General features: G+C 46.9%; 1 protein-coding gene across 4 annotated transcripts in view; it reads right to left on the minus strand.

Annotated features, from left to right (window-relative positions):
• LOC126416793 (uncharacterized) overlaps positions 1–16765 on the minus strand; it is a 53040-nt gene that overhangs the window by 20935 nt on the left and 15340 nt on the right. For all 4 annotated transcript variants that reach the window (XM_050084662.1, XM_050084660.1, XM_050084661.1 and 1 more), the window contains exons 3-5: positions 12047–12172; positions 4210–4335; positions 2264–2455 (exon numbers count right to left, since the gene is read on the minus strand). In XM_050084662.1, the coding sequence (XP_049940619.1) occupies positions 2264–2455; positions 4210–4335; positions 12047–12172 (444 nt within the window). The remainder of the gene's footprint in view (positions 1–2263; positions 2456–4209; positions 4336–12046; positions 12173–16765) is intronic.

The following is a 16765-nucleotide window of genomic DNA, read 5'->3' on the forward strand; positions in this document are numbered from 1 at the left end:
ACCACTTGCATGAATATCAAGAGCTTTGATGGAAACCCAGTTCTAAGCAAAGAAGGGCAAGCAGAAAGATGGAAGGAGTATATAGAGGGTCTATACAAGGGCGATGATCTTGAGGACAATGTTACGGAAATGGAAGAGAATGTAGATGAAAATGAAGTGGGAGATATGATACTGTGTGAAGAGTTTGACAGAGCACTGAAAGACCTGAGTCGAAACAAGGCCCCGGGAGTAGATAACATCCCATTAGAACTACTGACAGCCTTGGGAGAGCCAGTCCTGACAAAACTCTACCATTTGGTGAGCAAGATGTATGAGACAGGTGAAAGACCCTCAGACTTCAAGAAGAATATAATAATTCCAATCCCAAAGAAAGCAGGTGTTGACAGATGTGAAAATTACCGAACTATCAGTTTAATAAGTCACAGCTGCAAAATACTAACGCGAATTCTTTACAGACGAATGGAAAAACGGATCGAAGCGGACCTCGGGGAAGATCAGTTTGGATTCCGTAGAAATGTTGGAATACATGAGGCAATACTGACCCTACAACTTATCTTAGAAGAAAGATTAAGGAAAGGCAAACCTACGTTTCTAGCATTTGTTGACTTGGAGAAAGCTTCTGACAATGTTGATTGGAATACTCTCTTTCAAATTCTGAAGGTGGCAGGGGTAAAATACAGGGAGCGAAAGGCTATTTACAATTTGTAGAGAAACCAGATGGCAGTTATAAGAGTTGAGGGGTATGAAAGGGAAGCAGTGGTTGGGAAGGGAGTGAGACAGGGTTGTAGCCTATCCCCGATGTTATTCAATCTGTATATTGAGCAAGCAGTGAAGGAAACAAAAGAAAAATTCGGAGTAGGTATTAAAATCCATGGAGAAGAAACAAAAATTTTGAGATTCGCCGATGACATTGTAATTCTGTCAGAGACAGAAAAGGACTTGGAAGAGCAGTTGAACGGAATGGTCAGTGTCTTGAAAGGAGGGTACAAGATGAACATCAACAAAAGCAAAACAAGGATAATGGAATGTAGTCGAATTAAATCGGGTGATGCTGAGGGAATTAGATTAGGAAATGAGACACTTAAAAAATTAAAGGAGTTTTGCTATTTGGGGGAGCAAAATAACTGATGATGGCCGAAGTACAGAGGATATAAAATGTCGACTGGCAATGACAAGGAAAGCGTTTCTGAAGAAGAGAAATTTGTTAACGTCGAGTATAGATGTAATTGTCAGGAAGTAGTTTCTGAATGTATTTGTATAGAGTGTAGCCATGTATGGAAGTGAAACATGGACAATAAATAGTTTGGACAAGAAGAGAATAGAAGCTTTCGAAATGTGGTGCTACAGAAGAATGCTGAAGATTAGATGGGCATATCACATAACTAATGAGGAGGTATTGAATAGAATTAGGGAGGAGTTTGTGGCACAACTTGACTAGAAGAAGGGATTGGTCGGTAGGACATGTTCTGAGACATCCAGGGATCACCAATTTAGTATTGGAGGGCAGCGTGGAGGGTAAAAATTGTAGAGGGAGACCAAGAGATGAATACACCAAGCAGATTCAGAAGGATGTAGGCTGCAGTAGGTACTGGGAGATGAAGAAGCTTGCACAGGATAGAATAGCATGGAGAGCTGCATCAAACCAGTCTCAGGACTGAAGACAACAACAACAACAACAACAACAACAACAACAAATGATGAAGCATGGCCTTTTCGAGCAAATTTCTCATTTTGGCCCCACCAGACGATTTGAGAATAATATACATTTATGGCCCTCTCTACAACAAACTGGAGCAGCACAAGATATCTCGAGAGAACATGTATCTGAAGCTGCCTCTACTGCAGTAAGATTTTCATTTTGGTTTGTGGCATACTTTAGTTATTGCACTTTCTCAAACAAAACATCAACTTAATTGAGACCTTGGAGTGTAGGTAAATGATTTATTTTTACTACACAGGCCACAAACACCACAAGTATTGTTATTAGAAGCCACCTAGACAACACCATATCCAGGGATTAATAGAGAGATGACACATGCAAAAGCAACTCTCAAACCACATGAGAACTATGAATAACTTTATACAACTGAAATTACGATCTTACAAAATTCTCTAGCCAAGACTTAATCCAACAACACATTAGAATGACACGTCATAAAAAGAACTGTTTAACGCAACACCTTACCATGATTTAGAGTGGAAAAGCAGTATGTTAAATACATTACTGTCCAATTAGAAACTATAGCTTATTTGTAGCCATTACCTTTGGTAGAGCAAACTCTGGAGGTGGTTCTTTACTCTTTCTCACAATGCATTTCTCTCCATGGCCATAGGTAAATGACAGTGTTTCACTTTCTGGAGAACCTGGGGTGTTATATCCATGTGACCCGTAAGAGGCTGAACCGATGGCAGCTGGATCTGGGACTCCATATGTTACTACAGCATTATTTGGAACCTGCAGAATCACAGTAACATTAGTGCAACAGATACATGTATCAATATAAATAGACTATGCTAGAACCTTCATTCAAATAGGACCATGTAGTAAGCATGCATTATTCATATCTACATCTATGTGATTACTCTGCTATTCACAATGAAGTGCCTGGCAGAGGGTTCAATGAACCACCTTCAAGCTGTCTCTCTACTGTTCCACTCTTGAAAGGTGCGTGGGAAAAATAAGCACTTAAATTTTTTTGTGCGAGCCCTGAATTCTCTTATTTTATCATGATGATCATTTCTCCGTATGTAGGTGGGTGCCAACAGTATGTTTTCGCAATTGGAGGAGAAAATGTGATTGAAATTTAATGAGAAGATCCCATCACAATGAAAAACACCTTTGTTTCAATGATTGTCACTACAATTTACGTATCATGTCTGTGGCACTATAATTTACATGATTAATGGAAAATCTCATATAAAGATGTGAAACAAATATTAACAAAGAGATAGAGGGGCTGGCCAGTACTTACCTCAGCTCAGTACAGCCGACAGATACACAAAAAACAGAACCGAAAATTTACGTTCCTAGCTTTCGGAACAAATGTTCCTTCATCAGGGAGGAGAGAGGGGAAAGAAAGGGAAGAAGGGAAAGTGGATTCAGTTACTCACAACCCAGGTTATGAAGCAACAGGGAAAGGAAAACAGGGAGGCTAGCAAGGGTGGAGGCATGGTTGTCAGAGGGAAGCCAAAGATATTCTACTGTAAGTACTGTGCCAGCTTCATACCAAAGAGGATGCATACAGAAGTAAAGAGGTGTACAGTATAAAGATAAACACAACTATGTAGGAAGAATAGATGTGTGAATGGCTAAAGAGGAAAGGGAAACAGGAGAAGACTGAAGAGTAAATGGGAGTGAGGTTGTTTAATGTAGGTTCAGTCCTGGGGGATGGCGGGACGAAAGGATGTGTTGGAGTGCAAGTTCCCATCTCCGCAGTTCAGAGGGACTGGTGTTGGGTGGGAGAAGCCAAATTTAAGATAACTACTGAGATTGTCTCCTATGTCATTAATATAGATCAGGAACAATAGAGGGCCTATAACACTTCCTTGGGAAACACCGGATATAACTTCTCTTTTACTCTATGACTTTCCGTCTATTACAACAAACTGTGATCTTTCTGACAGGAAATCATGAATCCAGTCGCACAACTGAGGCGATATTCCATAGGCCCGCAGTTTGGTCAGAAGACTGCTTTTGAGGAATGTTGTTGAAAGCCTTCTTCATCAGCTGGAATTTTAAACATATCGTAATATTATTTACATGGAAGAGCAGAATCCAGAGGAGTGAATTATAATCTTGAGACTTTCAGCTTCTTCTGTTCCTCATCTACCACTTAATGTGTACCATCACTAAGAAATTGTTATAATGATCCTGTTCTTTTTTGGCACACAGAAATAATAATAATAATAATAATAATAATAATAATAATATTAGACCATACATAAAGTCTGAGAAAGGAAAGAAATAATAATAGTAATAAGCATCACTTGCTCCTTCTCCAGACATCAAATGAATTTCAACAATATTTCTGTAACAAGAAAGGGGATACAGGACATAAGATAGGTTGCAAGACAGGTGTGATGTAAATTAATAGATATGTAAGGTAGCTAGTCATTGAAAAGAGGTATTAAGTTAATGCTTATGTGGTTTCCATGAAATCCTAAATCAGTGACAAAAACTCATTACAGGAAACACATGATTTGACTGACCTGTGAGCCCCCAATGCTGTACTCCACAGCAACAGGACCTTGTTTTGCAGCCCCAACAGCATACTCAACTGGTGTACCATTCAGATTTGCAGGATCGCCCACCACAAACTGGTAGCCAACATTAGCCTGAGAAAGCATTACTGTGTGAACAAAAACATGTTGTATGCAAAGAAAAAAATATAATAATGCAAACACCTCCCCTCCCCCCATTTGTATTTTGCAAATATTCGAATATTCCTAAGAAGCAACTCCAGGGCACAATTACTAATCTAAAGGTTTAGCATATACATGTTTCATTACTTACAGTATATAAAAATGAGGAAAAACAACTGTCTGTAGTAGATTGATGTGGCGAGCGAGAGTGTGTGTGTGTGTGTGTGTGTGTGTGTGTGTGTGTGTGTGTGTGTGTGTGTGTGTTGTTGGGGGATGGGGGGGGGGGGAGGGGGGGGGGGGTGGGCAGGCCAAGGGGGCACTATTTCAGGAGGACTTTTTTGTCTGAAAGCATAAATGTTTAGCATTCTTTTCATTGTGACTGTCTGCAACTCAGTGGAGCCTCTATGTGGTGAGTAGCAATCTACCCTTTTCACATTGTTATTCCATCCTTGACTTTCCTCTGTTCCACACAAAATCTTCATTTATCAGTAACTGTAAATCTCATTCAAAGACTGAAGTATTGGCAGACGATATTAAATTGCCGTAATTCTTTGTATGGCTCTGTGTGATTTTCAGTTATTGCCTTTCCTTGATCTTCTAGAAGGTTGCTTTTGCAAATTAAAACCTCAGTTCTTGCTCTCAACTAAGTCTTGGGGGGGGGGGGGGGGGGGGGGGGGGAGAGAGAGAGAGAGAGACACTAGACACTATGCAGTCTGCCCTTGGCAGAGCGGAACATACTGCGAGTGCAATTCATATGCTGTGTTCAGGTTAGGTCTCCACTAAAGCAATTTTATACTTTATATTTGAACTCATTGTCACTGGGAGGGGGGGGGGGGGGGGGGGAGAAGTGAACAGTCCTTAGGTTTACACCATACACTTTGTTAGGTTGACAACACTTCTGTAAACAAATTGGAAGAGAGACATCAGTTGAGCCGACAGTTACAACAGAAATCACTCAGAGTTCTCATAAGAAAATCTGCAAGTTATTGTAGGCCTAGTAGTGGTGTTCCACAACAGTTAATCTACAAAAAACAAAAACTAGAAAAAAAAATTACTGCGACATGAAAATGTATGTTTTATAAGTTGCATTACACTGACCATCAGTGTGAACAAGTAAGTAGTACAACACCAAGCTTCATCATGCAAGCTAACTACCATCACTTAACATGAAATGAGTGTTCCAATGCCTGAATAATCTCTCTCTCTACCACATTACAATTGTGCACAACAGGACAAAGTCATGTACACAACAGTTTCTTTTGAACTGTTTAAGCATACCATATCTACCAAGGCCAAGTCCTTTGGTAATCAAGCACACAGAACTGAAGTGTTGGCAATGCGTGGTTTTCAACTGAATGACATGAAAAATGCTACACTTCTATTTCAAGCAAGCGCACCTCAATCACATGACCAACTCCAGCTGCTCGGGCCAGAATGCTCTTTTTCTGACGAAGTCTGTGGTCGACATTTGTAAGTGTTAACTGTGCCTGTCTGAAACTTAATGTGTCATTTTACAATAAGTAGCAATCTATCTTTTCCCGTGTTGTTGATATTCCTGTCTGGAGTTTCCATTGTTTATTATTCTGAAATGGATAGATTGCTACTAACGAGGATTTTCTCCACATACTAATACAATGTAAACTACTGCGTCCCATAAAGACCAAACTATCCTTGCAGTCAACTAGTTCCTACAAACATCATCAGAGAACCACCTTGAAAAGGTGTTAAATGAGACTATGCAAGTGGAAAAAACTTTCCTCAGGTCTTCCCCTGATTCATTCTCTCCTGCTAGGTGCTTGTAGGCAAAATCACAACTTTTTGACAAATGACACTTTCTCCCATTGTTGTGCTCTCCAGTCGCAACACTGCTTTGCGAAATGTAATTGAGCTGTGCAATGCCTTTGACGAGTTCTGTGCCTGTAGCAGGTCTTCTGGATTGAATCCTGTCCTCTTTGATTGGTTCTCTCGTTAACACTGACCCCTCAAACTCGACAGAGTTGATTTTGTCCTTCAACAGTGGTGGTGTGACAGTTATGGAAAATTAGAATGGTCATTTCTTGCCGACAGCGCTCTTCTCAGACCTTATCCAGGTTCCTAGCCTAGCTTCCAGTTTCCGTCCAACTTCTTATGGTTCTGGAATTCGTGGAAGTAGTAGTTCTCAATATTTTTAAAATGCAATGCATGCTGCAAGCATCTGCCACCAAAACAATAGCTTTGGCAGCACTGTCAGGGCTTAATGGCATGTATACTCCAGAATGCTGATGGTAATCACAGGAAGATTTAACAAACATGTATGATTGAAAGGGGAACAACATAAAGCACAGTTAATTGTTACAAGAGCAGTAAAAAATTATTGTCTCGCATCCAGTGGTCTGGTTTTCAGGTTACGTACGAGGGGGGGGGGAGAAGAAATCAAAATTAACGCTGGTGCAATAAATAATCAACACTTCATTGTTTGCTCACAAAGTAACATAGCCCGCCTAAAAACATAGGATAAACTGCTACACTGTGATTAAATAGATAATTACAGATAATTCATTCATTACATGCAACGTCTTTCACACTGGTCACTGTAGTTGTCCAGTCATTTGACTGCAGAGAAGCCAGTCACATTTCCAAGTTTGTTCATGATCCACATGAAGCCACTCCAACCAAAATGAATGGGAAATTCATGGATACTATGAGCAAGGCCTGGATAGCATTGTAAGAAAAGACTGTAAATTGAAAGTTATTAAAGATACAATGTTCTGATTAAAAGAAGTTAACTAATGTGTAAATAATAAGAAACAGTAATCAGCGCAAAAGATGTTTCAACAAAAGTGTCATGGTTATCATTATGAATGATCCACATTGTCAATAACCACAGTGACAATAGTATTGTAACTGTCGGGATTGAGATGCTTGTCAAATGAAGAGTGACTTTTTTAGTATTTTTCCTCTTTCTGAACTATTCAATACTGACTATTCTCATACTGAAACTTCCTGGCAGATTAAAACTGTGTGCCCGACTGAGACTCGAACTCGGGACCTTTGCCTTTCGCGGGCAAGTGCTCTACCATCTGAGCTACCGAAGCACGACTCACGCCCGGTACTCACAGCTTTACTTCTGCCAGTATCTTGTCTCCTACCTTCCAAACTTTACAGAAGCTCTCTCTTACTACTGACTATTTGAGTTAAAAATTAATAATGATCAAACAGTATTTAAATCGAAACAGGAACATGGGTATCAGTCACAAATTTGCAATTCTTAAGCCCCTTTTACACGACCGACTTGTCAGTTGACTACCCAAGACAATCGAGTCTGTTGCAGCGCCTATGGCATTTTATTCCTGTACTTAGCCTCATCTGTTTGGCAGGGTCATTTCTGTTTACATGTCAGTGCAAAATTGCATGTGTTGTGAAAGCTACCTGCTTTGCAGTTTGGCATCTGAACAATGTATGCATTAACAAGAGCTAGGAACAAGCAATTATGATAGGGTTTATGAAAGACCGAATCGGAATTCATAGTGGAAGTTCTTGTCAAAAGCCAAGTAGTGAATTCTTTACACTCCTGAGAACTGAAAGACTACGAAAAGTATCATCCAAACATTTCAGAAGATATACATTTACTCACTTGAGAAATATAACTTGCAAACATATCAAACAACATCTAGAATGCAGTAAATAGCACTGTTTTGCTTTTTCTTTGTCTCTTGTTTTCTTGCTAAGTGCTAAATAACACTGAAAATTATTTTTCTTGTTGAATAAGTCAGACATTTTAACTGTTGAAATAATTTTCATTAAAACTTGTTTAGCTATTTATATACTTATTTATGCACAGTGCATAAAAAAAAATCTTTTCGCTTTCAGATATTTCATCTCCTGTAGCAAACTAGTAGGAAAATATACCACAAACTTGTGTAACTTTTCAGTCATAAAATAAAGCAAAAACCACAATAAAAAGTAAGAAGCCACAAAAGCACGAAATCTGATTCTATAATAGGAGTCACCTTGGGCAGACTGGGTTAACTTGTGATGCCAGTAGACGACACCAGTCTCCTGTTCCTGCACATCCACTGTGTGCAGTGTACTTGGGAATATAAAACCCCACACTCGGCACATCTATAGATCATTGACAACATACAGATTAGTGTTGTGGTCAGTTGCTGATTACTTCGAGTAGTCAATCTGGACCAGAAAGTTACTCGTGAAACATGGTTTAACAATACCATGTTTTCCTGTATATAAGGCATCCCATCCCCTTCAACAAAGTAAATTTCGACTGCTGAAATTAAACTTGTGCTTCATAAAATCCTGGAATTACATGATAAGACTGGTGATCAAAGCTTACAACTGCCTATGGTGTTTGTATTCTACACCAGGGTTAAATCAAAAAATCTTTTAATGATGTTCTGAAGAGGATAGTTGCTACTCCCCACACAGTGGTGGTGATGAGTTGCACATAAGCACAACGAAAGGACTGTTGGAAAGTGAGCTTTCGGCCAACATTGCATCCAATATTTGCCATTGTTCACTCTTATTTGTAAGATTCACATAATAAAAACTCCATGAGGATTCATGCTGGGCAAAAACCTTAGGCTGAGCTTTAAGTTTTTCTTTGCAAGAATCTTTTTTCCCCAAGTGTCAATTAGGAAAAATGTGCAGGAGACTTTCTGGGGATTTCAGAAGCTAGCTGCAGAGCTGGTTATGCACTGTACCTGGTAACTCGCTAGGTAGACATATTGACTTTGAAAGGCAAGATTCCGAGTTCCAACCAAGAACAAAGCACACTACAGAGTTCATCTTATTGCTGAGTAAGAGTGTCATTCTAGAGATTTATAAACTGTTCTCGTAGCACTCGGAAAACTTATTTTTGATCTCAAATTGGTCCAACTGAAACCTGTCTGGAAATTTATCGCACAGGTAGAATACACTGAAAGAAATGCAATGTCAAAATTTTAACAGCTAAGTTGTGTTGCAAGTATTTGTAAAATACTCCTTTTGATGCACAAGGAACTACTTATAACAGCCCTTCCTGTCTAGCACTCATCGGCGAATAACTGGATGTAGCAGTGATGAGAACATAGTGCCGAGCACCGCGACTTCAAAAGTGCACACACTTTAATTTTAAACACTTTAACCATGGCAAAAATGTCTTCCATCATTAATTTTTTGAATAACTTACAGTTCATATTGACAACTGACCTGTTGTTGATGTGACTGTTATACAAGTGACTAGGATAGGGAACAAAATCAAGACTGTGTATAATGTTACATTACAGAAGACATCCTTCAAATAATTCCTACAGTACAATTCTTATGATAATTTCTGAATAATCTATTTTTGCTAACATGAAAAAGTTCCTTGTTTATTCCCTGCAGTAACTATAAAAAATGAGAAGTGTCTATTGGATGACAAAAACATTTTCCTTCAAGGCACATCTGATAAAAGAAAAATAATGCAATCATGTATTCCACAGTAATTACTAGTTTTATTTACACAAAACTGAAATGAAGTGGCTGCTGTTCTGAATATTGCACTGCATACCAGGCACACTTGATCAAATTCGTAAATTGTGGTGATGCAAATTGAACTGAAGTTTAACACTACTTTTCCGTTGATAAACATGTAATAAGAAAAAGCTATCGGAAATTATGTTGTCCAACAATTGCCTGAAAAATGCTCTATATTGTTAGAACATTTTTTTATTGAGAGTGAATGATACTATTAGTACCAGGTGGAATTCGAATTATATTAACAGCCTATTCATCGTTATTCTAAAGGAAGGGTTGATGTTATGTCCACCTCACGAGTCCAGCACAAGCAATGAATCATTCTCTGCAAATGGTAAGATGTTTTGGATGTAATATTGAAAATTATTCCCTCCCATTTTTCCAGATTTTGCTAAGTTGATTACAAGACTTTTGCAGTAAATAGACCTTTTTTTAAATTTTTGGTCCTAATTTACCTGGGTTTCCTGAATGCAGAGATAAAGTTGTGGAAACAGTAAACCACTGATACTTCAACACTGGTATTGTTGTTTATGAATGTCTCATAGTATCCATGGTCTGCACAAGCGACTGTTTCTGCCTGCACCCCCACCCCACTTGAAATGATGAACTGCAGTTTGCACAAAATCTGTCTGGCTTTATATAGACAGCTTTTACGGGATAACGAGAAGCTTTGTCTTACCTATTAATGACATCTCGTCTAGACATTTGCTGGAGGTAAACTTCATAATTTAGCGACTTCCTTCTCTAAATAACTTTGTGTATCTGTTTAACCAGGTCAAAGTAAACTGAACATCACTTTCATTTCAGAGTACCCAGTCTTGTAAATCTCCCTTGGTAAGAGTGCATTGACTCTCCTGAGTCATTTTAAATCTTTCAAACTGTTTTTCTTTCACACTTTTGCGGGTTTCGTTCTGGTGGACATTGTGCATTTCTTGTAAATCTTTCTTTCATTTATACAATTAATGTTCAGATTTTACTAAACAAAAACAGCCTTGCACACTGCTCGAATTTACATGTTTCCTCTATCTCCGTTGTTTAACCAAATAATTTGCAGCCTCTTCTTTGTTAATGTATTTTAAGAAGAGATTTACCAAACAAAAGCGCTGGCAGGTCGATAGACACACAAACACAAAAATACACACAAAATTCTAGCTTTCGCAACCAACGGTTGCTTCATCAGGAAAGAGGGAAGGAGAGGGAAAGACGAAAGGATGTGGGTTTTAAGGGAGAGGGTAAGGAGTCATTCCAATCCCGGGAGTGGAAAGACTTACCTTGGGGGGAAAAAAGGACAGCGCGCGCGCGCGCGCGCACATGTATACCCGTCCTTTTTCCCCCCTAAGGTAAGTCTTCCCGCTCCCGGGATTGGAATGACTCCTTACCCTCTCCCTTAAAACCCACATCCTTTCGTCTTTCCCTCTCCTTCCCTCTTTCCTGATGAGGCAACAGTTTGTTGCGAAAACTTGAATTTTGTGTGTATGTTTGTGTGCCTTTCGACCTGCCAGCGCTTTCGTTCGGTAAGTCACATCATCTTTGTTTTTTGATATATATTTGAACTCAGAATGTACTCTATTTTGGTTACTGACTTTAATGGCACAACAATCATTGTACAAATCAAAATTCTTGGAAGTGTCAGTTATTTCCTGTTTCTTCTAATGTTTCCAAAATTTCTAATGAATTGTTAACATCATTGGAATGAATGTCTATGAAGTTAACTAATAAATAAAACATATATGGGTTTTCAGGAGAAGCAGGTGATTTTGACTGCAGACCAAGTTGTTCTTATTTTGTCTTTGCAAGGTTGAAAACATAACTGGATACCACATTACCGTGAAACTCTAGGACCAGCACAAAGACAGATGCAGTCAGCAACTATATGCCAAGAAACCACAAAGATATATATCTGGCATGTCGGATTGGAAACCTTAACTATTTACCACTAACGTGGAGAACAAAACTCACAAAATTTAATACCGCGAGAGCACAATATGTCACGTACATCATCTTTTGCATACACTTTTTGGTTCAGTATGAGAAGGTCTGTCCCGGTTCACTGAAAAAGAGAAGTTTCTATGGCTACGCACAGTCTACATTTAATGAAAAGTATGTTGAACATATATAATCCTGCTGCATTCTACTAAGATATAAGCTGTTTCACATTACAGAGTATACTGAGAACATAACTCATACGTACGGCATTCTGAGTAGCACCTGATGGGCAATAGACTGCACCTCCTGTGGCACCAACCTGAGGTGCAAGTGTGTAACTGACTGGTGCGCCATCTTGAGAGTACACAACATAGTACTGCAAACCACCATCCTGCAACAACAAATTTGATCACTTCATTCATAAGTACATTCTAATGTTACAGCAATACTACTACTACGGGAAACTGCCATCAGCCAGCATTGCACGAACAAACAGGAAGTCATAATACACAGGTGTTTAGTGCTTTGGTTTTAAAGTTTAGGTTTCCTGTTAAAAGTTGTGTGTGTCCCAATAAAATCCAAAGACTACCAGTGACCATAAGCCAGCCACTTGTTCCAACAAAGTTTTTGCCGCTAAAAAGAAGACAGTTACAGAAAGGAGAGTGTAGGGGGGGGCGGGAGAGAGAGTGTAGGGGGGGGGGGGCGGGAGAGAGTGTAGGGGGGGGGGGCCGGAGAGAGAGTGTAGGGGGGGGAGAGTGAGTGTAGGGGGGGGCGGGAGAGAGAGTGGAGGGGGGGGGCGGGAGAGAGAGTGTAGGGGGGGGGGCGGGAGAGAGAGTGGAGGGGGGGGGCGGGAGAGAGAGTGGAGGGGGGGGGGCGGGAGAGAGAGTGGAGGGGGGGGGGGCGGGAGAGAGAGTGGAGGGGGGGGGGGGCGGGAGAGAGAGTGGAGGGGGGGGGCGGGAGAGAGAGTGTAGGGGGGGCGGGGGGCGGGAGAGAGAGTGTAGGGGGGGCGGGGCGGGAGAGAGAGTGTAGGGGGGGCGGGGCAGGAGAGAGAGAGAGTGTAGGGGGGGCGGGGCAGGAGAGAGAGAGAGTGTAGGGGGGGCGGGGCAGGAGAGAGAGAGAGTGGAGGGGGGGTGGGCAGGAGAGAGAGAGAGTGGAGGGGGGGTGGGCAGGAGAGAGAGTGGAGGGGGGGTGGGCAGGAGAGAGAGAGAGTGGAGGGGGGTGGGCAGGAGAGAGAGAGAGAGTGGAGGGGGGGGTGGGCAGGAGAGAGAGAGAGAGTGGAGGGGGGGGTGGGCAGGAGAGAGAGAGAGAGTGGAGGGGGGGGTGGGCAGGAGAGAGAGAGAGAGTGGAGGGGGGGGTGGGCAGGAGAGAGAGAGAGAGTGGAGGGGGGGGTGGGCAGGAGAGAGAGAGAGTGGAGGGGGGGTGGGCAGGAGAGAGAGAGAGTGGAGGGGGGGTGGGCAGGAGAGAGAGAGAGTGGAGGGGGGGTGGGCAGGAGAGAGAGAGAGTGGAGGGGGGGTGGGCAGGAGAGAGAGAGAGTGGAGGGGGGGTGGGCAGGAGAGAGAGAGAGTGGAGGGGGGGTGGGCAGGAGAGAGAGAGAGTGGAGGGGGGGTGGGCAGGAGAGAGAGAGAGTGGAGGGGGGGTGGGCAGGAGAGAGAGAGAGTGGAGGGGGGGTGGGCAGGAGAGAGAGAGAGTGGAGGGGGGGTGGGCAGGAGAGAGAGAGAGTGGAGGGGGGGTGGGCAGGAGAGAGAGAGAGTGGAGGGGGGGTGGGCAGGAGAGAGAGAGAGTGGAGGGGGGGTGGGCAGGAGAGAGAGAGAGTGGAGGGGGGGTGGGCAGGAGAGAGAGAGAGAGTGGAGGGGGGGTGGGCAGGAGAGAGAGAGAGAGTGGAGGGGGGGTGGGCAGGAGAGAGAGAGAGAGTGGAGGGGGGGTGGGCAGGAGAGAGAGAGAGAGTGGAGGGGGGGTGGGCAGGAGAGAGAGAGAGAGTGGAGGGGGGGTGGGCAGGAGAGAGAGAGAGTGGAGGGGGGGTGGGCAGGAGAGAGAGAGAGTGGAGGGGGGGTGGGCAGGAGAGAGAGAGAGTGGAGGGGGGGTGGGCAGGAGAGAGAGAGAGTGGAGGGGGGGTGGGCAGGAGAGAGAGAGAGTGGAGGGGGGGTGGGCAGGAGAGAGAGAGAGTGGAGGGGGGGTGGGCAGGAGAGAGAGAGAGTGGAGGGGGGGTGGGCAGGAGAGAGAGAGAGTGGAGGGGGGGTGGGCAGGAGAGAGAGAGAGTGGAGGGGGGGTGGGCAGGAGAGAGAGAGAGTGGAGGGGGGGTGGGCAGGAGAGAGAGAGAGTGGAGGGGGGGTGGGCAGGAGAGAGAGAGAGTGGAGGGGGGGTGGGCAGGAGAGAGAGAGAGTGGAGGGGGGGTGGGCAGGAGAGAGAGAGAGTGGAGGGGGGGTGGGCAGGAGAGAGAGAGAGTGGAGGGGGGGTGGGCAGGAGAGAGAGAGAGTGGAGGGGGGGTGGGCAGGAGAGAGAGAGAGTGGAGGGGGGGTGGGCAGGAGAGAGAGAGAGTGGAGGGGGGGTGGGCAGGAGAGAGAGAGAGTGGAGGGGGGGTGGGCAGGAGAGAGAGAGAGTGGAGGGGGGGTGGGCAGGAGAGAGAGAGAGTGGAGGGGGGGTGGGCAGGAGAGAGAGAGAGTGGAGGGGGGGTGGGCAGGAGAGAGAGAGAGTGGAGGGGGGGTGGGCAGGAGAGAGAGAGAGTGGAGGGGGGGTGGGCAGGAGAGAGAGAGAGTGGAGGGGGGGTGGGCAGGAGAGAGAGAGAGTGGAGGGGGGGGTGGGCAGGAGAGAGAGAGAGTGGAGGGGGGGTGGGCAGGAGAGAGAGAGAGTGGAGGGGGGGTGGGCAGGAGAGAGAGAGAGTGGAGGGGGGGTGGGCAGGAGAGAGAGAGAGTGGAGGGGGGGTGGGCAGGAGAGAGAGAGAGTGGAGGGGGGGTGGGCAGGAGAGAGAGAGAGTGGAGGGGGGGTGGGCAGGAGAGAGAGAGAGTGGAGGGGGGGTGGGCAGGAGAGAGAGAGAGTGGAGGGGGGGTGGGCAGGAGAGAGAGAGAGTGGAGGGGGGGTGGGCAGGAGAGAGAGAGAGTGGAGGGGGGGGTGGGCAGGAGAGAGAGAGAGTGGAGGGGGGGTGGGCAGGAGAGAGAGAGAGTGGAGGGGGGGTGGGCAGGAGAGAGAGAGAGTGGAGGGGGGGTGGGCAGGAGAGAGAGAGAGTGGAGGGGGGGTGGGCAGGAGAGAGAGAGAGTGGAGGGGGGGTGGGCAGGAGAGAGAGAGAGTGGAGGGGGGGTGGGCAGGAGAGAGAGAGAGTGGAGGGGGGGTGGGCAGGAGAGAGAGAGAGTGGAGGGGGGGTGGGCAGGAGAGAGAGAGAGTGGAGGGGGGGGTGGGCAGGAGAGAGAGAGAGTGGAGGGGGGGTGGGCAGGAGAGAGAGAGAGTGGAGGGGGGGTGGGCAGGAGAGAGAGAGAGTGGAGGGGGGGTGGGCAGGAGAGAGAGAGAGTGGAGGGGGGGTGGGCAGGAGAGAGAGAGAGTGGAGGGGGGGTGGGCAGGAGAGAGAGAGAGTGGAGGGGGGGTGGGCAGGAGAGAGAGAGAGTGGAGGGGGGGTGGGCAGGAGAGAGAGTGGAGGGGGGGGGTGGGCAGGAGAGAGAGTGGAGGGGGGGGGGTGGGCAGGAGAGAGAGTGGAGGGGGGGGGTGGGCAGGAGAGAGAGTGGAGGGGGGGGGTGGGCAGGAGAGAGAGTGGAGGGGGGGGTGGGCAGGAAAGAGAGTGGAGGGGGGGGGGGTGGGCAGGAGAGAGAGTGGAGGGGGGGGGTGGGCAGGAGAGAGAGTGGAGGGGGGGGGTGGGCAGGAGAGAGAGTGGAGGGGGGGGGGGTGGGCAGGAGAGAGAGTGGAGGGGGGGGTGGGCAGGAGAGAGAGTGGAGGGGGGGGGGTGGGCAGGAGAGAGAGTGGAGGGGGGGGGGTGGGCAGGAGAGAGAGTGGAGGGGGGGGGTGGGCAGGAGAGAGAGTGGAGGGGGGGGGTGGGCAGGAGAGAGAGTGGAGGGGGGGGTGGGCAGGAGAGAGAGTGGAGGGGGGGGGTGGGCAGGAGAGAGAGTGGAGGGGGGGGGTGGGCAGGAGAGAGAGTGGAGGGGGGGGTGGGCAGGAGAGAGAGTGGAGGGGGGGGGGTGGGCAGGAGAGAGAGTGGAGGGGGGGGGGTGGGCAGGAGAGAGAGTGGAGGGGGGGGGTGGGCAGGAGAGAGAGTGGAGGGGGGGGTGGGCAGGAGAGAGAGTGGAGGGGGGGGTGGGCAGGAGAGAGAGTGGAGGGGGGGGTGGGCAGGAGAGAGAGTGGAGGGGGGGGTGGGCAGGAGAGAGAGTGGAGGGGGGGGTGGGCAGGAGAGAGAGTGGAGGGGGGGGTGGGCAGGAGAGAGAGTGGAGGGGGGGTGGGCAGGAGAGAGAGTGGAGGGGGGGGTGGGCAGGAGAGAGAGTGGAGGGGGGGGTGGGCAGGAGAGAGAGTGGAGGGGGGGGTGGGCAGGAGAGAGAGTGGAGGGGGGGGTGGGCAGGAGAGAGAGTGGAGGGGGGGGTGGGCAGGAGAGAGAGTGGAGGGGGGGGTGGGCAGGAGAGAGAGTGGAGGGGGGGGTGGGCAGGAGAGAGAGTGGAGGGGGGGGTGGGCAGGAGAGAGAGTGGAGGGGGGGGTGGGCAGGAGAGAGAGTGGAGGGGGGGTGGGCAGGAGAGAGAGTGGAGGGGGGGTGGGCAGGAGAGAGAGTGGAGGGGGGGTGGGCAGGAGAGAGAGTGGAGGGGGGGGGGTGGGCAGGAGAGAGAGTGGAGGGGGGGGGGGTGGGCAGGAGAGAGAGTGGAGGGGGGGGGGGTGGGCAGGAGAGAGAGTGGAGGGTGGGGGGGGGTGGGCAGGAGAGAGAGTGGAGGGGGGGGGGTGGGCAGGAGAGAGAGTGGAGGGGGGGGTGGGCAGGAGAGAGAGGGGGGGGAGCAGGAGAGAGAGAGGGGGGAGCAGGAGAGAG

This window comes from Schistocerca serialis, chromosome 8 (genome assembly GCF_023864345.2).
Source record: "Schistocerca serialis cubense isolate TAMUIC-IGC-003099 chromosome 8, iqSchSeri2.2, whole genome shotgun sequence".
NCBI lineage: Eukaryota > Metazoa > Arthropoda > Insecta > Orthoptera > Acrididae > Schistocerca > Schistocerca serialis.